This window comes from Ixodes scapularis, unplaced genomic scaffold, assembly GCF_016920785.2.
Source record: "Ixodes scapularis isolate PalLabHiFi unplaced genomic scaffold, ASM1692078v2 PGA_scaffold10__122_contigs__length_95168666, whole genome shotgun sequence".
NCBI lineage: Eukaryota > Metazoa > Arthropoda > Arachnida > Ixodida > Ixodidae > Ixodes > Ixodes scapularis.
Genome location: NW_024609836.1, coordinates 71,577,454 through 71,599,094, shown reverse-complemented (window position 1 = coordinate 71,599,094; position 21,641 = coordinate 71,577,454). Strand labels below are relative to the sequence as shown.

General features: G+C 53.5%; 1 protein-coding gene across 1 annotated transcript in view; it reads right to left on the bottom strand.

Annotated features, from left to right (window-relative positions):
• LOC8031767 (poly [ADP-ribose] polymerase tankyrase) overlaps window positions 1–21,641 on the bottom strand; it is a 75,725-nt gene that overhangs the window by 6,536 nt on the left and 47,548 nt on the right. The window contains exons 31-43 of the mRNA XM_042288672.1: window positions 20,628–20,784; window positions 18,273–18,349; window positions 17,670–17,829; window positions 16,916–17,005; window positions 16,267–16,416; window positions 15,566–15,795; window positions 13,620–13,890; window positions 7,366–7,680; window positions 6,231–6,427; window positions 5,475–5,580; window positions 4,240–4,403; window positions 3,411–3,552; window positions 2,777–2,950 (exon numbers count right to left, since the gene is read on the bottom strand). Coding sequence (XP_042144606.1) covers window positions 2,777–2,950; window positions 3,411–3,552; window positions 4,240–4,403; window positions 5,475–5,580; window positions 6,231–6,427; window positions 7,366–7,680; window positions 13,620–13,890; window positions 15,566–15,795; window positions 16,267–16,416; window positions 16,916–17,005; window positions 17,670–17,829; window positions 18,273–18,349; window positions 20,628–20,784 — 2,233 coding nt within the window. The remainder of the gene's footprint in view (window positions 1–2,776; window positions 2,951–3,410; window positions 3,553–4,239; window positions 4,404–5,474; window positions 5,581–6,230; window positions 6,428–7,365; window positions 7,681–13,619; window positions 13,891–15,565; window positions 15,796–16,266; window positions 16,417–16,915; window positions 17,006–17,669; window positions 17,830–18,272; window positions 18,350–20,627; window positions 20,785–21,641) is intronic.

The following is a 21,641-nucleotide window of genomic DNA, read 5'->3' as shown; positions in this document are numbered from 1 at the left end:
ATGCATCAATCTTTAAATTAATCTGAGACAATATTATGGGCGACCATTTCTCACGTGTGGTGTAACGATTTGATCAAACGAGTATTTCGAAAGTTCAGTCTACCGTTCCGGGGCAAGCCGATAAATGGTGCCAGTGTGTCGAGTAAAATTGGCAGATCTTGCCCAATGAGGACCGTAAGTTTGTTTGCTCCTTTTGCAAGGGTTGTGGCGACGTCAGAACGCCGAGCTCCAATGGGTTCTGATGGAGGGATAGTGGGAAGATCTCAATGTTGCTTGCCTTTCAGGTCTACCCACTATCCTTCAATTAGAGCCCATCAGAGCCAATCAGAGATCGGCGTTCTGACGTCACCGAAACCCCTGCAAAAAAAGCAGACAAACATGCACTTCGCATACGCATAACAAGTACAAAGACAAGATTTCACCCCAACAATTCGAGAAGTGAACCAGTCATTATATTCAGCACAACTGAAACCCCAGATGGCATAACACGACGAATGCGAGGATAGAGAGAGCCTACGCGATTATGCAGCGCCTCAACCGACCATCTCCATACGGCGATAGGTGCTGACCGGGCCATTACGCACAACACGAATAAATGCAGGGTGACACGGTGCTCTGGGAAAGAAACCTCGAGTACCAAAGCAAGAGAGCCATAACATAAGAAAATTGTGCATTATCGCATCGCAATGAAGGGAGCCTAATGAAAATGACCGCATCTCCACGCGGTGAATGATGTTGATTGGGGCGAAGCTCTGGTGGTGCTGATGATACTGATTTTGGTCATACGTAGTGCTGATGGTGCCGTTTTCATCCATGTCAGTAGAAGAATGTGTGGTTTTCTTTTTCTTTTTTAAGAAGACAGATGGGATGGCATCTCGGAGCCCCCTATTTTTTTTCTTCTTTTTCTTTTTCTTGTTCTCGCTGCTGAACATGTGAGCAGGAGCTCGTGAGCTCCTGCTTGTGAGCTCACAAGCAGGGGCACGCGGGCAGTTTTTTTCATTTTTTTTTTCTTGTTCTCGCTGCTGAACTCACGAGCAGGTGCACGCCGGACGGACATGGCTAGCGTCTAAGGAGCTTCGCCCCTAAAATTTCGAAAGGTTGTCTGCTAAAACCAAAACCGGGCTCGGCGACCCCTCCAAGGAAGTGCGGCGGGTATCTTCGACGCTTGGGGAGGTAGATGCCCATTGCCAATGCCTTTCCATTCGGGAACAGGTTGAACACGTTTAGAAATGTGCAAGTTTTAAGTCATTCTCAGGTATACGAACCAGGCGGCTTGAATAGCCATGAAGATGTGCCCATGATACCTTCGGAATTTCTGTCAATTCGTGGAATAACAAGTGCTCTTTCTTTTTAACCCAAGGTATCGGGGAAGGCGTGTCATCCCATATAGAGTAATCCCTCGTTATAACAAAGTCAACGGGACAGCAAAAAACAGCGTCAGCAGCTTTTGATGGTGGGTGGGAAAACTGAGGAACACTGAACATGCATTTAATCAAACAAATCTTCGTTGTGAACAACAAGCAGCAGCTTCACCTCGCAAGAACATTGTCACCGCTGCTGCACTCCACTTCATTTCGAAGCAGCCGTAGGATATTTCGTGCCTTTGCATCGTCTGCGTTTCCCGAAGTGCCCCATGATGTCGCTTCGTGTTTACCCTGGCCGCACGCAAGCTCTACGATCGCAGCATCCGTGGCAGGAGCAACGGCGGCAATGTCCGCATCGACAAGTGTTAACGAAAGAGTTATCTTTGGTGGCGCATTTTCACACATTCCTGTAGACTGTTGCAGCTCTGGGAATCGTACACCGGCTCAACGGGCTTGCTCGAGAGAGAAAATCCGACGTGCGCAAAGCAGCCAGCAATCTTTCATCTTTCAGCGTCGGCCGTAGGCGCCGCGAGTAGCATCGGAACGTAGACGCTGCTCCTGCTGCTACGGGTCTCCGTTCGCCTCGTATGCTTTCTGCACCTTGGCTTTCGTAATAAGTAGTGATGGACCGACTTTGCCGAACTTCAGAATCTGTGAAGTGGGGATTCCTCTGGTCTCCCTTCCTCGATGGCTGTGATAACGGCCGCGGGTCGGAACACTCGGCCTCCTTCGCAGTGAGCTCAGACCTGTTCGTGAGGCGGAGGGCCGCCTGGCTTGGGGGACCCTCCTCTCACTTTCTCTCGGGGGGGACCGATTTCCGTTCCCCCGCTCGGTTGCGGATCAATGCTGACAGGCGAGGAGGTTTCGCCTCTTGTTTTCCCGGTTTCGGGAAAGGGACTCGTCCGGGTGACCGCGAAAGAGATAGGACATGTGTCGGCGACTTCTCCGATGCTTCCCCGGTCTTGGCTCTCCGGAACCCCGCGTCTGGCCAGGTAAAGACTTTTTTCTTACCTTGCCGGTGGGGGTGGCACTTTGGATGGGGACATAGTAGTTCATTTTAGGAGTGTTCTAATAAAGCAAAAACAATAGCCAACCGGAAGCAATATACTCCACCCGGACGTTTGATCATGTTAGGTTGTTTTTTTTTACTTCTGAACACCCTGTATTGGTCACGTGGTGTCAGGTCGCACGACATCCATTTCACCGCTAAATTTTGTGAGAAAATGCACGGACGAACGAACTGACAGGATGACAGACAAATTTTGTGGATAAGAGGGTTTCCTTAAAAAGCTTCCACGCTTTAAAACTGAAGGCAAGATCATTCGGAACCACGTCCGTCAGTAACGGTGCCCACAAAGTTCCCCGAAACAAAATGGTGGCTCCCACGAGCTGTACGTAGACGGTGTCCCCACCTGCTGGTGCTGCTCGGCCGAGGCCTGGATGGAGGCCTTCTCCTGGACCAGCTGCCTGATGTCCTCCAGGAGGGCCAGGGCAGTGTTCAGGGACTCCTGGCTCAGCAGCTCCAGGGCCACCTGGCCCTCCGAACCCAGGGACAGCGGGGCGCGGGCCAGTAGCTCGGGCTCCGCCTGAAGGAACCGGGCAACGTGCTCTTGGACCTTGCGTCGAAATGCACCCTCTTCCCCAATCGCTGCGCTCTCTCTACCCACGAGCTCTGTGCAGCAGTCCATTCACGTGAAAATTCCAGCGGGCAAAAGGCAATTTTTTTTTAAAAAGAATTTAGCAACATCAATGTTGGGCACCCTACTATGCCAACTACAACCTCGACAACAATGACAACATCAACAACGGATGTCATTTTCAGGGGTGGCAAGAGCCCGTAACAACTATCGTTGTAAAATTTAAAAATGACGCCGGAAGTGTTGTTGGTCACTACATCTATCCTCTCGTCAGAAGCCTTCGCGAGAGTTTGCGATGTTTACGACTGCTCACGAGGCCGCTTGTAAGCAGCTGCAAGCGGTCCCGTACGTAAATGTGTAGAACAGCCTTAACACTGCCGAATAAGAAAGTGTCGCTCCGATGTCTCACCAGGTTTCGGAGCAGCCGCTGCAAGGGGGGTGGCAGCCTGGATGGGCAGGGGCCGGACAGGTTCATGGGGAGCTCCCTCGGTGGGGGACTCCGTCGCTTCTCCAGCTGAACGGGGCGGTACTTCCGTGGCTGGGCCTTGAAGCTGTAAAGGAAAGAGGGCCCAGGGTCATGTTTTGCCGCAACAACACCCGTAGAACGAGGTCAAGCGAAGAAAAGGACGAGATAAAGACGTGGCCTAAAGTGCTAAAGGGACTGGCAGGTGCGTTTTCTTAAATACATAGCATTTAGGGGCCAGCTCTAGGCACTTTCCTTTAGCCTTGGTGGTTACGTCACGGTGTTTGCGCGACGTCCTCAGCATTTCAAAACATTTGCCACGACGTTACTATATGAACACCACGATGATGTCGCGACGTTCGCAAGATATTGTCGCCAATGCGACGGTTGTCACGTGACACACCGTAACATTGTTACATCACGTGATCACGTGTTTTTCTTAGTCAATTAAAATAGTCGCATAACATTACGTGTCCCTACAGCAATTTCCCTTTCAATTTAGCGGGGAACTTGACGCCAGCTCACGTGACATCACTGCATTAAGTTGTGGTCACGTGGTACTACGAGGTCACGTGGCACGAATTTCCCAGCGAAAGTTGGCGGGTAAACGCCCGGACGGACATACTACTTTCTGGGATTAGGGTGTGGCATTCAAAAAGCCTTTCGTGTTTGAATGGAGACTGAATTAAAGGGAAGGCTTTTCCGACTGCCACCCGTCTTTCGGCCAAGAGCCGAGGGAGGACGAGGGGCACAAGAGCAGACGAGAGAGCCTCACTTGTGCAGGTCTTCCCAGGAGTTGCCGGTCTTCATCCGGAAGAGGCGAGCAAACTCCCTCGCCGCCTCGGTGAGGGAGGCGTAGGCAGACTTGCGCCACTGGCCGGAGTCACCCACGCGGCCCCAGCGGGAGAAAAGCACCACCAGCTCAGACCTCTGAAGCAACTGCAAAAAACAAAAAGAAAAGCAATTAAAAAATGAAAGCCATTTTCAACACCCTGTAACGCCGAATTGGAGTGCAGCTGTTGAGGAGGAGGAGGGAAGGGTACTGAGGGGAACGGTACTGAGGGGTCACGTGACCTGGAGGGGGGGGGGGGGGGGGGGTCACGTGACCTTACGGTTACGCCGCTCAAGCCGAAAACAGGCGCCTAAGAGCTGCGCTCTAAAATAAAGGCAGTTGTATTTTGATGCACCGAACCAATTGCCATATGCAGAATTTTGGTTTTGTGACAAATGCAGCAGAAGCCAACTTTAGTGTTAGCCTTTCAGGCATGCAACGCAGTGTCTAGCCTAGCCACTTCTTTTGTATATTTTTTTTTTCTTTCCTCGTTTTTGAAGCTCTCGCAGCTGACGACGTACTCTCGAAGAGTCTGTTAAGGTCCTCTGTCTTGCCTCTTTTGTCTTCCTTTCTTTACGCTGAAAGCTGTTATTGGTTTTCCCACCACTGGAAATGACGCCTGTTGTCGTTGTAATAGTTGAAGTCGATGTGACATAGTTGTAGTTGTTGATGTGGTTGATGTACACCTCCGTCCGCGATACTGCCAACTGCTTGAAAAAATTCCGAGGACACCCATCGTACGAGTTGTGAATGCGAAAACATGAATGTCGTTCTTCCGTTCCCTTAGTTCGTCTGCGGTGTACCGGCACGGACGGCCACGTTTCGCAACTGCCGAGGTTGCGACTGCCGACGATATAGATGCCTCAGGCGCCGCCATGTTCCTCGGCGCCGAGAAGAGCAGAAGCGGCCCCCCACCCGCTTCCGGCGACGCCCGACACGAGCAACGGTCAAGCGCGCGCTCTCGTGTCGTATTTGCCCTATATTCTGCTTTATACGGTATTTCCCCTTTAGAGACAGACGAAAATTACTCGTAGGCAACTACAAACATTTAGCCATATTCGACATTCCGAATGTTTGCTCAACTAAAATAACAAAGGCAGCAAGTCACCCATGACTGTGCTCATCTCAATGCGTAACGCGCAATCCAGGCCGAAGCGTGCGGCCAGACAAAGCCTCACCTGCATTTTGTAGAAACTGTACAGTCCGTGCTGCCCGTAGCCCAGGTCCACCGTGGTGAGCAGGACGTCGTACGGCACGTTCTGGGCCTTGTCTAGTACCACCTCGCTGCAGGACAGACGTTTGGAATGCCGATGAGCCAACAAACAAAAGTTTCCTTCTCTTTCGCATACGTATGTATATGCTTTATTTAAGACGAGGAGTCCGGGGGGCTAAGGTAAAAGAGGACGAGCCTGGAAAAAGTCCTTGACTAGTGCGTCCTGCGTCCTAAACCGACCACATGTCGAAAGATTTCCCGCTAGCGGCGACGAATGACCTCGCGAGAGCTGGCGTGTCGGGCCGTCGGTCGTAGAAGGCCTGGCAAAAGGCATGAGTGAATAGACCCTTTTTTTTTTTAAAAGCACCGAAAGGAGGCGCTGTGGGCGATTTACGTAACTTCCAGTCAAATGAGGACAAACGATCGCCACCATAGCACCGCCTCTTGTAACATTCGTGAAATATGGCCAGTTCTCCAAGTGCTTTGCTAAAGGACTGGCCAGCGAGAGATTTGTTCAGTTTTTTATTACTCCCATAAGACGACCGATTCCCTCTTCTACGTTGAATAGCACAACGTAAGGACCTCCCTAAATCTACAACTCTGTAGAGCTCCGTCGTCCCGGAAAGCCTGCCGAAACGGGGCGACCAGAAGTCTCCAGGGAGCTAAGAGACTGCTCGTTCTGGCAGACGGTAGGAGGGTCTACAGAGTGGCTCTCGCTCACCTGTCCTCCATCTGTGCGAAGGGGTCCGGGTCGAGCAGGGGCTCCCTCGGGGGCGGGGCACCCTGTGCCTCCAGGAAGGCACTGCAGTCTTCCCTGAAGTTGGGCACCCCAGGGGCAGGGTCCAGGGAGTCCTGGGCCAGGGGCAGGCTGTGCAGGGCAACCTTGGGCAGCTGGTCGTGGGGAAGCTTCAGTAGGGCCTGCGGAGGGGGCGGTGCACGCGGCAACGTCAGCCGCGGCTGTAGCAGGCACCAACTCTTCGCAGTGGACAGACGGCGTCTCCACATTGAAGTCGGCCACGGTTTGCGGAGGTAAAATCGGTGTTCATCAACATTCACTAAGCTCCAGAGCACTAGAGCCGGTTCACACACTGTGCTCGAGCGAGAACCACAGACTGCCGCAATACAAACTACAGGACGCCCGGGTATGGACTATTGACCACCTGGAGATGGAACTATGCACAGCCTAACAATGGGCTAGTCACTGACTGGAGATTAGCTAGTCACTGTCTGGATACAGACTGCGGACTGTCTGGATACAGACTGCCTGGATAGAACTATAGACCGTCTGGATAGGATTATAAACTGCCTAGATATGGAGTACAGACTGCCTGGATATGGAGTACAGACTGCCTGGAGATGGGTTAGTCACGTCCTCTATATGAACTGCAGACCCCCTAGATACGGACTAGAGCAAAATCGATGGCACCTAGCAACTAGAACAGAAAGTTGTGACGGCACGTTTGCCTTCTCGAGCGAATCAGATATTCAAAAAGCCTGGTGGTCTAAAGACGAAGACGTGAAAGGAGGTTAAAAAACACGTAATGAAAATTGCCAATAAACCACCTAGGGATGGAAGATGCACAGCCTAGAGATTGGAGAGTCACTGCTTAAAAATGGGCTAGTCCTTGCCTGGATATGAACAATGCCTAGATACAAACTGCCTGGATAGGACTATAGACTGCCTGGATACAAACTATAAACCACCTGAAGACAGACTATACACAGCCTGGGGAGGGCTACTCCTTGTCTAGATATAAACTGCAGACTGCCTGGTCACGAACTGCACGGATAGGACTATAGGCTGCCTGGACACATATTACAGACCACCTGGAAACAGGCCGCCGACTGCAACCCACCTGGAGGGCGAGGGTGAGGCTGGCCACACCCCTGGCGGCTGCCAGATGCAGCGGGGTGACGCCGTTGAGGTCGGGGGTATCCAGGGGCGCCCCCACGTGCGCCAGCAGGTGCAGCATCGCGGGGCAGGTGTAGGTGCAGTCTGGCAGTGGCGCCACCACATGGTGCAGCGCCGTCCAGCCATAGATGTCCTGGTGGGTCAGGTCCACTGCGCTGGTCTTCTTGAAGTTGCTGCGCCGCACGTCCCCGTACGGGTCCGTGTCCTTCTCCGGGTCATAGCTCCCGTTGAGCAGCAGTTTCGCCATCTTGATGTCGTTCTGCAACAGGCACGAGAGATATCGAACAACCAGACTGATACATGCAGACTAGAGCCTCTAAAAGACTTAGAACAGGGGTCCTGGGGCATAAAGTCACGCAGGCGTCTTGGCGTCGCTGCGGACTAGCGCCGCACTTCTCGCAAGATGCTGAAAGACGTGCAGTCGGCGACGCTGATCAGTCTTGCCATTTAACGCACGTAAAACGGTGAGGTGCATGCTCGTGAGAACAAAGCCAAGAGACTATGTCAACAAAGCCAAGAAACTATTTCATCAACACCCCACGGTTCTTATTAGTGCACTACCACACACCCTAACTTGTACCGAGATGATCCAACATGCCACAACACTAATCGAAGATACCTCCTTTGAGCCAAATCATTGAAGGTGAAGGTCGCCCTCCGTTTTTCTCCAAAAAAGCCTCCGCTTTGCCGAGCCAAAATAAAAATTACACAAGCTGGATCATGAGCGGCAAGGGGAGAATGCGTTGCAAATGAACTGGGCACATGCTGTGTGCGAGCGACATCAGACGACGTCAGGAGGTCACGGCGTGACGTGATGTCATAACGCCACTTGACGAATCATGGGCCCTATGGGCTTGCATGCTTTACATTGTCAGGGCCCAGCAAGCTTCCACGCTAGCTCCGTAGCTCCGCTTTCGGGTTCAGAACAAAGGCACGCTCATAACCGGAACTGCTTTATTCCGGAGCACTCGCGCTGCACCGCGCGCTCCGCTCGCCATCCTCCGTCTGTCCGTTTTCTCCCCGCTCTCCCCCAGAGCCACCGCATCCCGTGCGCCATCTCTAGAGTCCCGCGGAAGGCGTCCTCACGATGCGCCGTGGCGCCATCTTGTGGTGAGGCATGCAACTGCATGCCTCTCCTAACAGATCCCCCCTCCTTAATCTGTGCATAATACCTACGAGTCGTAATAGCGCACCAACTGGTCGACATTGGCCAGTCCACACCGTCGGCCCGTAGTAGGGTCCTTCAGCCTGTACACGTTTTCTCCTACCCGGGCCGCAATGGCAAAGGGTCCAGAGCGTCGAGGGGCAAGTTTGGCAGTGATTCCTCGACTGGCGTTGCTCAGCGTGTGTGAGTCTCGGAGAACCAAGTCGCCCACAGCAAACCCACACTGTTGTCGCCTCCGGTTGTAGTGTTGTCGCTGTGTCTCCTGCGCCTTGCGTTGGTGGTGTCTCGCAAAGTCGAGGGCGTCTTTGAGGTGTTGGCTCAGCTCTGCACTGTAGACATGGGAAGTAGAGGGCTGGGTCTTGGAGTGCTCCTGTGGGCGAAACTCCCACGGGGTTCGAAGTTCTCGGCCGTAGCAGAGGAAGGCAGGCGTGTAACCGGTCACCACACTCTCGGACGTCCTCATGGCAAACGCCACCTCTGGGAGGCGCCTGTCCCAGTCGCGGTGGGTGTCACAGTAGGCTGCAATACTCTGCTTGACTGTGGCATTGTGCCGCTCGACTGTCTGGCCTGCTGGTCTGTACGGTACCGTATGGCGCTCTGCAATGCCCCAGTGCTTGAGCACTCCCTTCCATAATCCACTTACAAACGGCTGGCCGTTATCACTGGAGATACTCTGGGGCACCCCATGTCGGCAGAAGATATCTACCATACGCTCCACGATGGCTCTAGATGTTGGTGCTCGGAGAGGACAGAGCTCGATGAACTTCGTGAATTTGTCCAGGATGACTAAGATGTACTTGTTCTGTTTTGCTGTGGCAGGAAGTGGTCCGATGAGGTCTACACTCAAGTGCTCCATGGGGCCAGTAGCCCAAGAACTATCCATTAGGCCCTTTGGTTTTTGTCGTCGTGGCTTGAAGGCCTGGCATGTCTTGCAGGCACGGACGTAACGAGAGACATCTGCCCTCATTCCAAGCCAGTGGAATCTCCTCTCCGTCCGTCGGAGCGTCTTAAAGTACCCTGCATGGGCACTAAGCGGATGGTCGTGCTCCACCTGTAACACCAGTGATCTCAGTTGGAGGGGTAGCCACGGAACCTTGTTGCCCTGGCCCACGTACAGCAGGAGACCCGTGTCGTCAATCTCGCTATCTGCTGCCAGGTCTTGCACTCTACGTGACTCCCTAATATCACTGGGTAAAGAGTTGTTTTCCATGAAGTCAATTACTGTTCTCAGAAGCTCATCCTTTCTTTGTTCAGCAGCCAACCCTTTGCCATCCCTCAGCAGCGATATGTCCACAGACTCTGAGGCGGCAACCTCCTCAAATCGAATTGAAGGAATGGGTTCACTCACGTCGATCGGAAACCAGTCTTCGGCAGTAGACGGTGAAGGAGGCTCTGGAGCAGACACTGGGCAACGGCTTAGGGCATCAGCAGGGATGTTAGCTTTGCCCCGCCTGTGCTTGACGGTGCACTTAAAGCCTTGAAGACGGAGCACCCATCTCTTCACCCTGCTGGAGGTTTGCTCCGTGTGGAACATCCATGAGAGTGATGCATGGTCGCAGTGTACTTCGAAGTGGGCAAACTCTATGTATGGGCGAAACTTGTCCAGCGCCCATACAACTGCCAGACATTCCCACTCCTGTACGGTGTAGTTGCTCTCTGCTTCCGTCAATGTTCGGCTTATAAAGGAAACTGGCCTGAGGTGTCCCTCATTCTCCTGCAGGAGGACTGCGGCGATGCCAATGCCACTGGCATCTGTCTCAATGATGAAGGGGCGGTTGAGGTCGGGCAAGGCCACCACTGCCTCCTCTGTAAGCCAAGACTTTAGGGATTTGAAAGCTCCCTGCTGTGGCTGGTCCCACCTCCAAGGTGTGCTCTTCTTCAGCAGTGTCGTGAGAGGTTTTGCGATGTCGGAAAATCGTGGGATGAATGTGCGGTAGTATCCCACCAGTCCCAAGAACGCCTGCAGCTGTTTGACTGATGTTGGGGTGGGGTACTCTTCAACTGCTCGAACCTTTTCTGGATCTGGCTGGCATTTACCCGGAGAGATGACATGGCCTAGGAATTTAAGTGACTGCTTGCAGAGCTGCACTTTGCTGGGGTTGACGGTGAGTCCCGCTTCTGTGATCCTGTGTAGTACATCTCGTAAGTGCACCACATGGTCTTCAAACGACTCTGAAAAGACCAAGACATCGTCTAGGAACGCCATGCAGTACCTGTGTTTCACTCCATCAAGCACTTTGTCCATTAAGGCCTGAAATGTGGCTGGGCCTCCGGCTACGCCAAATGGCATGCGTTTGAACTGGAACGTTCCCTGGTGACACAGAAACGCAGTCTTCGGAATGTCCCGTGTTGCCACTGGAATTTGGAAGAAGCCTTGGGAAAGGTCGAGGCTAGTAAACCACCTTGCTTTGCCAAGTTGCGCCAGGATCCAGTCCGTTCGGGGCATTGGATGCACTGGGACATCAGTCTTTGCATTGAGTGGTCTATAATCCACTGCAAGTCGGTAGCCGCCAGTTTTCTTTGCCACCAGGACAGGGGCACTGGCCCAGGAGCTTGTGCTTGGCTCTATTAAATCCTGATCCAGAAGATCTTTGATGCATTCATCTATTATGGCTCGTTTCTCTGCATTTACTGGTCGCATCTTGCAACGGATGGGTCGGCTATCACCAGTGTCGATGCTGTGTTGGATCAGCGAGGTGCGTCCAGGTCGTACTGTGAAAGTGTCTTTGTAGTCATTGAGTACTGTCACTATCCGCCGGTCGCTTTCTGCCTTTTCTCCGGGAGTCCCCCTGACCATGGCTTCCTCTGGGCAGGTCTCAACTTCTCTGGGCGCTGCAAACAGCTCCTCCAATGAGTACACTTCCTCGGACAGGGCGACAGGTGGAACTTCCGAGGATTTGCCGAAGCGGACCAGCTCCTGAATCTCCGTCCCCAAGGTCCAACCTCCGAGGGCCACATGTATTGATAGACCCGCTGCGATCAAGAAGTCTCTGCCCAAGATAATGTCACGGCACAGTCCTGGCATGTGGATGAATCGTTGTTTGCGGCATCCACCCGACCAACGGATACGGCATCTGATGGACTGAGTTGTGGTTGACCATCCTGTTGCCAACCTGAGGGAATGGGTTTCCTGCTTGAGTCCTGCACCAGTAGCCTGAGCAGCCACCACAGCTGGGTCCCCCATTAAACTAACACTGGACCCAGTGTCCAACAGGGCAAGGAATACCTGGTTACCCACGGTGAGCTCGAGCAAGGGCTCCCTCCCTCCGGCTGTTGCTGCAACTTGCAAGGCAGTCTCGTAGATGCTGGCCGGGTCAGCCTCTACGCTCGCCCGTTTCCCGGGCAGTTAGCCTGCAGATGTCCACGTTCGTTGCACCTGTAGCAGCGTTGTTGGTTGCGTTGTCTGCCAGTTGCGCAGTATCGGGCAGAGTGTCCAACCCCCCCACAGCGTTGACACAGTTGTCCTCTGTTGGAGGCAGGCTGCAGGTTTGGAGCCTGCTGTGCAGTTTGAAGCCACTGTTGACCCTGTTGTGGCAGAGGTGGTGCCCAGGCTGGATGCTGCAGTGCTGCCCACTGTGGTGTTGGCTGGGGCATGGGTTGAAATGAGGTAGCCAATGTTTGGGGCTGCTGCACTGCCCACTGTGGTGGCAGTTGCGGTGCTGGCTGGCAGGGCATTGTGGTTGGAACCCACATCTGGTCCTTGCAGTAGGATGACTGCACTGCTGCTGGATGCAGGGGCCACCATGGCTGAGGGGCCACCCCAGCACTCACGGCAGCGAGCGTGGATGGAGGGCACTGGTTGGGCACTGTGGGGTGCAGCTCCGCAAAAGCGAGGTCCTTGGCAACTTGGTCCGTTCTTGGCGGCGGCGGAACGTACTTGAGGCGGTGCCCTGCACGCTCCATGACGCCGCCGGCTTCCTTCGCAAACTCGCGCAGATTCGCGAACGTAAGCCCTTCGCACAAGTCTTGAAATTTTGGGTGCATCTGACGCCTGACACGTCTCACCTTCTCTTCGTCAGACACCGTCTCGCCGATCCTGTCGTAAAATTCGGCAATGACGTGGATGAAGTGGCGCAAGTTTTCCTGCGGGTGCTGTGTGCGTCGGTCGAGTTCCTCCTTCAGCCGATGCTTGTAATCGACAGACGCAAACTCGGCGTGGAACTCCTTCACGAAGGTCTCCCAGTCTTCGAAGCCTCCCGCAAAGCGCCACCAAAGCTTCGCTGTGCCCTCCAGTGCGGCCGGGAGGACCTGCCGGACGCGCTTGCTGTCCGGAACGCCCGTAACCAGGCAGAAATTCTCGAACTTGTCGAGGAAGTCCGTCGGGCTCTGCCTGTCCTCATAGCCGATGAATTTCGGCAACTGGATGTTACCGCACTTCCAAGGCGTCGGCTCCTGCGTGCGCGCATCGGTGTCCTGTTGTAACGGTGTGTTCAGGAGCACGTCCCGCACACACGAAGACAATCGCTCCCGGTCCATGGCACTGCCGTCCGTCTGGGCCAGCAGTTCGCTGACCACGTTGTTCGTGCTCATGTCGGCGTGCTGGCGAGATGAGGACGTAAAACTGCCTCGCAGGACTTGCCGTTGGTCTAGCAGGGTAGTTCGAGTTCAGAGGACGAGCCCCCACTTGTCAGGGCCCAGCAAGCTTCCACGCTAGCTCCGTAGCTCCGCTTTCGGGTTCAGAACAAAGGCACGCTCATAACCGGAACTGCTTTATTCCGGAGCACTCGCGCTGCACCGCGCGCTCCGCTCGCCATCCTCCGTCTGTCCGTTTTCTCCCCGCTCTCCCCCAGAGCCACCGCATCCCGTGCGCCATCTCTAGAGTCCCGCGGAAGGCATCCTCACGATGCGCCGTGGCGCCATCTTGTGGTGAGGCATGCAACTGCATGCCTCTCCTAACAACATATGACTCGATGCTTTGCATCACAGTCCCTTGTGACGATTGTTTGCAATTTTATTTTTCCCGTGGAATTCGGCTGATAAAACATTCCGCACCAATAAACCCGATACTGACACCGACGCCGAAATGTGCTCACCAGCTTGACGGCGTACATGAGGGCGGTGCGCTGCTGGCCGTCGGCGAAGTTTGAGTTGACGCCGGCCCGGAGCAGCATCTTGACGATGGTGTAGTTGCGCTTGCAGACGGCCAGGATGAGCGGGGACAGGCGGGCGGCCGTGGGGCCCTCCACGTGCAGCCGCTCCTCCTCCGAGAGGCAGCGGGTGCCTGGAAACTCCAGGTTGCGCAGCGGGTAGCAGGTCAGCAGGTCCGCCGTGGCCCCCGCCTGCACCAGAGACAGGCACCACGCCCTGCGGGGGGAGAAGGCGCACAGAGTTCTAGGTAAGATCGTTCTGCGACAAGACACCAGGGAAGCCATCTATATATGCACTTCTACGAGGCGCGGCTGCGAGTACACACGGCGAAGACGAGCAACGTCCCAGCCACCGAAGCTCTCGCGTAAGACGCGCAACTACTCAAACTGCTTGTCTACCATGTCCTGTCCAGTGCACACCACCTGTCGAAAGACTTCGAAGTTTAGCATGCTGTTGTTGTCCCGTTACATCAGTAAACCATTATCCATTTTCAAAGTTCACAGTATCCAATTCCACTAATGATGCTTTCACTAACGCCGCCAAGTGCGATAATTGCTATAGTAGCCTCGTTACATGGGCAGTTTCAACCGTCATTTAGGCCGAAGGGTTCGTCGGGTAGTGACCAAAGCGCACTCTCGCGGCGTGTGTCGCCCTTCTGCACAGATGCTATTAACGTCTAAAGTTCCAAACCAATCGACCACAGTCAGTGCACGCAACTTTATGCTCCAGGTCTGTGCATATACGTTTGTACAGCCTTCTAGCTTCAACTGCACTTGACCTCTCGATTGGATAATGTAGCTGTTTTAGGGGCGAAGCTCCTTAGGGTCTAGCCTTGTCCATCCGTCCAGCGTCCGTGCTCAAATCAATTACACTGCCTCCGAAATCGACCCACTTTAAAAAAAAAAAAATGTACGCCCACACAAGGGTTCGAACTCGGGACCGCTTGCTTACGAGGCAGACGTCTTAACCACTACTCTACACTCCAACGTTGCAAGTAGCGCTCAACGTCTATACGGGAGAGGGCGCTGCGGTCAAATGTGTATATAATCGCGTTAAACTTTGCATGCATTGGCTCAACGTTTACAGACGAGAGGGCGCTGCGGTCAAATGCTCAACTGCGTACATAACCACGTTCCATACCGCAGATTCTCTTTCTGACATGGACCGTTGACTTAAGCGGTGGAGATGCGTTCCCACGGCTTCTAGCGGATCCAAGCTGATCCGCTAGAACAGTGGTTCTCAACCCTTGATGTTTCGCAGACCCCTTGTGGATCGTAGAGATAAAGGAGGACCCCGTTCGTGGTGAAGGGAAAGGAAATATATAGGTTAATTATGATAGCGATTTATTAAATAGGTATAACTAAAGGCTAGTATGAAAAAGACTTCTCTTATTTACATATACACAAGAAGACCCACCCGAAAATTGGAACGTTTCTTCTCAATCTGAAAAAAGACCATTTTTATTGCCGGGCTTGACTGATCAGGCAGGGCTTCGCGGACCCCAAAAGGTCCGCGGACCTCCATTCGAGAACTACTGCGCTAGAAGAACCACTCTCTCTGCATTTCACCGACCATAAAGCAGTAATAATGGAGTCGAAACGCAACCTGGAACTCAGCACTACTTTGAGCAATAAAAAAAAAAAAAAATCAGCACCATCAGCACTACCTATGAACAATAAAATCAGTATCAGCACCACCAGAGCTTCGCCCCAATCAACATCATTCACCACGTGGAGACACAGCCTTTTTTTTTTTTTTTTTTTCAAAAAGAGCGTGCCAGTGCCTTGCTCCCAACACGCACACAGCCCTTCCGACGCTGTGCGGGGTTTCCGACGCGCGGCGATGTGCCTAACGGGAATGCGCGGGAGGACCGAGCAGAGCTCCAACTCACTGGATGGGTTCGGGAAGGCGCTCCTCCTGCAGCCTCCAGAAGACGGCAGAGAACGGGGTGCGCAGGGAGCGGTCGGGGTCGGCACAGGCAGCCGCCACCGTGCCGATCTTGTCCGAGAAGAACTCGCACAGCGTGTGGTTCCAGTTGATGGCTGCGTACGTGAGCACCGAGCAGCCGTGCTCGTCTCGGGACATCACCGGGACGCCCTTATCCATCAGCGCTTGCGCCACCTGGGACGGAAGAGGAGTGCGGGTCGGCACGCGGTCCGCACCCCGTTGGCCACCTACGTAACTACTACGAAGCCAGGAACGCGTCTCCGACTGGTCTGTTTGGCGTCCTATGCCGCCCACGCGTCGAAATCGGTTCCGAAACGGCAACAAGTGATTTCACTAAAGCCGGAGTGTCGGGATCCCGGTGGTTAGGCGTAGAACTTCCGGAAAAAAGCATGAGCGAACCCAAGTGCCGCCGTTGTTGCGGCGTCAAAACTCGTAGCTACCGAAGCTTTGAGGACTGTCAAGCTGCAGAGTGACCTGCAGCAAAAGAGGCGTCCGTCACATCCACCACCGCCGCTGCAACACTGCTAGGCCTTGATCGAGACATAAGGCTAACCCGAGGCACTGCCAATGTGCTCCGCAATATCTACGACATTTCCGACGTATAGACATTGCTCGGAGCAAGTCCCGAGTGGAGACGGCACCCACCCTGATCTGCAGCTCCTGGAAGTTGTCCCTGGGGGCCTCCCTGGCCAGCAGGTGCAGCATCGTCTGCTTGTCGCTGTACAGGGTCCAGCCGTGCTTCACCTTCCCAATCAACTTCAGGGCCAGGCCATACGAGTGGGTGCGCAAGGCAGCCTGGGGGACACGGTAGTCACGCGAGACTCTCGGTCAGAACGGGGCCACTACGGTCGCTTACAAGGTGGCGTTTTGCAACGCGCGAGCTTCCTAGATAACCCTTCAGTGCCCCGTAAGCCAAGCGCATGCACAGCCAAAGCGTGGCCATCATGTGTGATCGAGGCTGGTCATCCGAGAAGGACGCCCTGCCGTTTTCATTCTGCCGGTCGCTGTACGTAGTGTGGCACAAACTACACTCCGTTCACCCCTAAGCTGAAAGTGTGGTGGGAGCTACGCTCTTACCGGACTCTTCGACCCTCCCCCCCCTTCATCACTTAAGTCTGCTCTTTGTGTGTGGTACGGGGTAGGAACGTGATTGTGTGGCATGGATATGGCCAAATGACTGGTTTAAAGAGCATGTAGCTTCCGCCATATTGCCAGCTTAGGGGGCAAACGAATCTCGCTACAACGGCTTTATGTAAGACCGTCTCGAGGCCCGAAATCAAAGCGGCGCACCCACCTCGACGGCTAAGGTCAGGTTCTTGCCAAAGTTCTCCAGTTGGTCCAGCATTAAGTGCAGTATGCCTTGCCAGGAACGCCTCACCACCTCCTGAAAAAAAAAAAAAACAAAAAAAAAACACATAGTACACACTGGGGTCACTTTATGATGAGTAGTCACCAGAGTGGAGCTCGACTCGGCAGAGACAAAGTTAAATTTGAGGGTTTTACTTGCCAAACCAACAAAGGGCATCTGGCACGTCGGGGCAAAAACCGAGGATGAATTTAGACCACCTGGGGATCTTTTGATGTGCAACCGAAAGCTCGGCCTCCTCCGCAATAAGCTTCCATTGAATCGCGGGCAAGTCGGCAGGGATTCAAACTCTACATCTGGGAATTCGTAAGCCGGTGCTTTGCCTTGGAGCTCTGCTTCGGAAGGGAGACAGCTTCCGTTCGTATGATTATACGGCATGCAAGTTCGTCTGCTCCTTGCACACCTCTTCGTCCGTTTACCCACCAAATGCTCCCACATGCTTTCGTTCCCTCCCCGACCTCAACCAATGACGGCATGCGCTTAGCTGCTTCGTTGTTGTACATCCCTTGTGCATTTTCCGTACGCTGCCCTTCGATTGATGTGGCCCTCTTTGCATTCCAATGTGCCAAAGATTCTTTTTGAGACACTCGCTGGCCGCATTGACGAATTATTAGCTGAACGCGCCGCGAAGTTACGAGTCTCAGTCAACGCCCCAAACGAGAGACGGGGTAGCCAGGAGTACCTGTAGTATGGGAACGTGTCGAGTGACCTCCGGCTTGGGAAGCAGGTAGCGCCAACGCCAGAAGGCGGTGTCGGAGGCCGCGGGATCTTTGGGCGGCGTGGGCAACAGCACCAGGTCAGCGGTTGAGTTGGCTCCCTTTTGCAGGAGCATCACGCAGCACCTGCGGGGCAGAACACAGGAGACTGTGCAACTCCCTCTCGAGTTGCTGAGTTTCTCTTCTAAAGTCACCTGCCACACGTGGCCCTGGGAAGCTAGCGATTTAGAAGTCTCAAATAATGGCTTGCCCAAGCATACGTGTGTTTAGGAAACTCGGTCTGCCTCAAGTGTGGCAGCACTAGATTACACTGCAGATGATATATTTAGCCAGTGCAGTAGGACTGCTAACCTGGTATCTCTTATTTCTTGCATCGCGCGGTAGTTACAGGACTGCTTGCAGGTACGATGCTTTTTATAATCGAAACCAGGAGCGGGGTCTTGAACACACGACCTCCGGGTTTTGCAGCGCGAGCCTTCGCGTCACGTGCTCCAACTGTGGTGCACAAACACGCTCCGAAAAGCCGATTCGTCAAACTTCCTCAAAGCATCAAGGGTGGCGCCACTTACCCAGCGTGGCCATGCAAGACTGCCAGGCCCAACGGAGTATTGCCATTCTTGTCCTTCACCTCCACTGACTTCATCTTCTGCATGAAAAGAGCACGCATATTAGAATTTTCAATTCTCCACCTTTTTCAATGATAAACACTCTCTTTGTTGGATGGCTTACGGGGCTAGTTTTTAGAGATTAAACACACCCGGCCACGAGAAGAAAATAAAAACTTTCAGCCTTTCCACTCTCGTGAAGGAAAACCAGCGAAGCTGTACTATGGTAGAAATTAAATATTTATAAATGTAAGGATTAAGGTGTGATTGGGTAATTGGTTATGCGAGAACCGTATTGTCCCCGAATGTCTTTGTTATACCACGTCAACCGCCGAAGGCTCATGAACGGGAGTTGAGGCGCCACTAGTTGTTCCTCCACCACGTTCAACCTCGGTAGGCGCTCCGGTACAGGTGGGTACTTGCAGGCATTCATGGTTGAGAACCGGGGCACCGCGCCTTTGAGCAGGGGTTCTCGGCACGTTCTGCACGCCGGTTCTTTGTAGACGTCTGCCAACTCGATACGCTGCCGCAACGCGCACGTGTCCGTTTCCAGATCCTTTTTGTCCGACAAGCCGCCGATCGTGGATAAGTCTCCGGTGAACCAGAGCAACCAGAGTCGGTCGCACACGGTGCACGTGACGCCAAACGGGTTCCCCACGAGCTCCCTCCGGAACCTCGCCGTCGCACCCGGGAACTGTTCAGCCGGCGTGGAGTGCTGTCGTCGCCCGGCCTCGCGCTTGCGCCTGGCCTCCGTAGCGCGCCGGGGCTGTTAACATCGCTGGTTCTGTTCTTGGCGGCGGCTTTCCAGGCGAGCAATGTACTCTTTTTTCGCAAGGGAGTCTGAAGCGATGGACGCAGTGGAAATCAAGGCGACAGCGGCTTCAAGTCGGTTGTGGTCCCATTCGCACTGCTGCATACATCGCCGCTCTTTTTGCACCCAGTCTTCTTTCCTCGAAAGGGAACGTGCACGGCCCATCCTGAGTCTAAATCGAAACTGGTAAGAGCGTAGGAAACAGCGCGCAAAACAGACGAGGACGAAGAAACACACGTGACGAGCGCTGCGCTCACCCCGTGTTTCTTCTTAGTTTTCATCTGTTCTTCGCAATGATACCTAAGATGAATTCCCACCAACGCGCCCAACTATCCATTCTTCCATGATAGCTGGAAAGGTTGCCGCCATCTACGAGCAACGGCGGCAACCAGGCTGGTTATGTGCTTGCTGCCGTCGCTAATAGATGGCGGTAGCTGTACAGAGGTTTGTGGAGGTTTGTGGCGACAAGATTTTGGTACTGGACACGATCCTGGGGAACCTAGCCCTTAACAGCTCCGCTGTGTAAAATTTGCAGGGGATGAATGTTGGAACCACCAGGCGGAGGACGAAAGTAACAAGAATGAAAGTAAACCGTGTTTATACGCAGTAATCGAGAGCAGTAGTATCGGATGGATGCATACGGTCGAACCCTTTCATTCGGGTGGCAGCTTGTGCCACCTAGCCGAAGCCACTAATTTTAAGAATTAAATTTGGAATTAATTAAGAATAATAAAATTTCCCATTCCGACGTCGCAGCAACTGTGGCCATCTAGCGGGCGTTACACGAGACCCATGGGTAAGTGAGCTTATCAAATGCCAAAAAAGCAGATTGTCAAGGCCGGGGCGTAGCTCTGTGGTTACGCGCCCGCCTCGCACTCGGCGGACCCACGTTCGTATCCTGGGAACATGCGGCGGGAGGTTTTTTTTCAAGCATTTTGCGAGATCGAGAACGGATACCATTTTCAGTGGTGCGAAAATGGGCTACTGCAGTAAAAATGACATAGGGGCAGAAATGCACCTCTAAAACGGGATGTCTGGTCACCCTAACCTCGGGTCACATCCCGTGACCAAACAGAGCCACACAAGCGACGCGCTCTACCCCTAGCACGCACTAAAAGCCCCAAGAATTCGATGTTGCTGCCGATCGGATGCACACTCGTTTTTCTTCTAGCACTGCAATGCTCTTTCTGAGTGGGCCATCGATGAGGAAGCCACAGCACTCTCGTTCCCTCCCTTCCTTCTGGCATGTCTCGTTCCCGGGGCTATAATGCCGGAGTTGCCACGGTGCAGGAACCGACGACTCCGCGACTCCACCCGGCTCGACGCTGCGTCCTATTCCCAGTTACCACTGCCTCCGCCACAGTAGCAGGGGAAGGGAAACGGCGACGTATCGTAAAGCCGACCGGCCCTGGTACCGCATTCTTGTTACAACATTTTGTGACACCCTGGGCTCGAAAATCGAGCCCCGAAACGCGTTTAGGGGGTAGAGAGGAAGAAAGGGCCCAAACCTGGCAGAGGGTGAGAGCACAGACAGAGGCACCCCTGGTGGCGGCGCAGTGCAGCGGAGTCTGCCCAAACTCGTCCTGCATCTCCGCCAGGGCGGGCTGGTGTGCCAGCAGAACTGTGGCAAGCTCCACCGGGTCGCAGGGGGAGTCGTCCCAGTGCCTAGAACAGAAAGCCCCGTCGAGTGATGCCGGCCGGAACCACTGACTAGTCTACTGCGAATCAAGAAAAGGTGGACAGGCCCCAGCCCGACACGCTCTCTGCTCGCCAGGTATGACGGAAGAGTGGAAGCTTCTGCGAGAGGAGCCCGTCCCGCTATTTTTAACCCACAACGGATTATGGAGTTACGTTTGCATTCACTTTCCGTCCAAACCAAAACTATCTAGTTTTGTCTGGCAACTTCCATACGAGCCGACATTGAACCTCAAATGCTGGATTGCACAATCGTGTTTGAATGTAACTGAAGGCACTACAATCTGTTTCAGATGCGCATATATTTTACGCATCCTACTTTCATCATGTGCTTGAAATAGTTCCGACGTCATAAACGACCATGTTTCATCGATCGTGGACAGATTTAATCTCGCAAATACCGCAATAGATGGTGCCAGTGTGCCCTCTCGTCCTAAGTCGTCGCAAGTAACTGCAACCAGACGCAGAACGATTTTTACTTTTGCAGACTCGATACTTCGTGAATTCGCAGAGTGTTGCTTTAGGTAACGTTCCGTGGGGACAGAATTTCGCGACTCGGAGCGGCACGCCACCTACCTGTTAGCACAGAGATATACGTATGCGGGATCTATTCTACCCAATAATTTTGAAGTTGAAATAAATAAAAAGTACCAGAGGATACTTAAGACTGCTTACTGGTAGGAGGGCAAAAGCATTATAGTCCCGCAGGTGAAATGTTTTTAAGTAATGTTTCTACACATATTTAAGTTGAGGAGAACGTTCTAGAGACTGACGCCAAGTCAGGACGACCTCTAGGACGACATCGAGGACGACATCTAGGACGATGT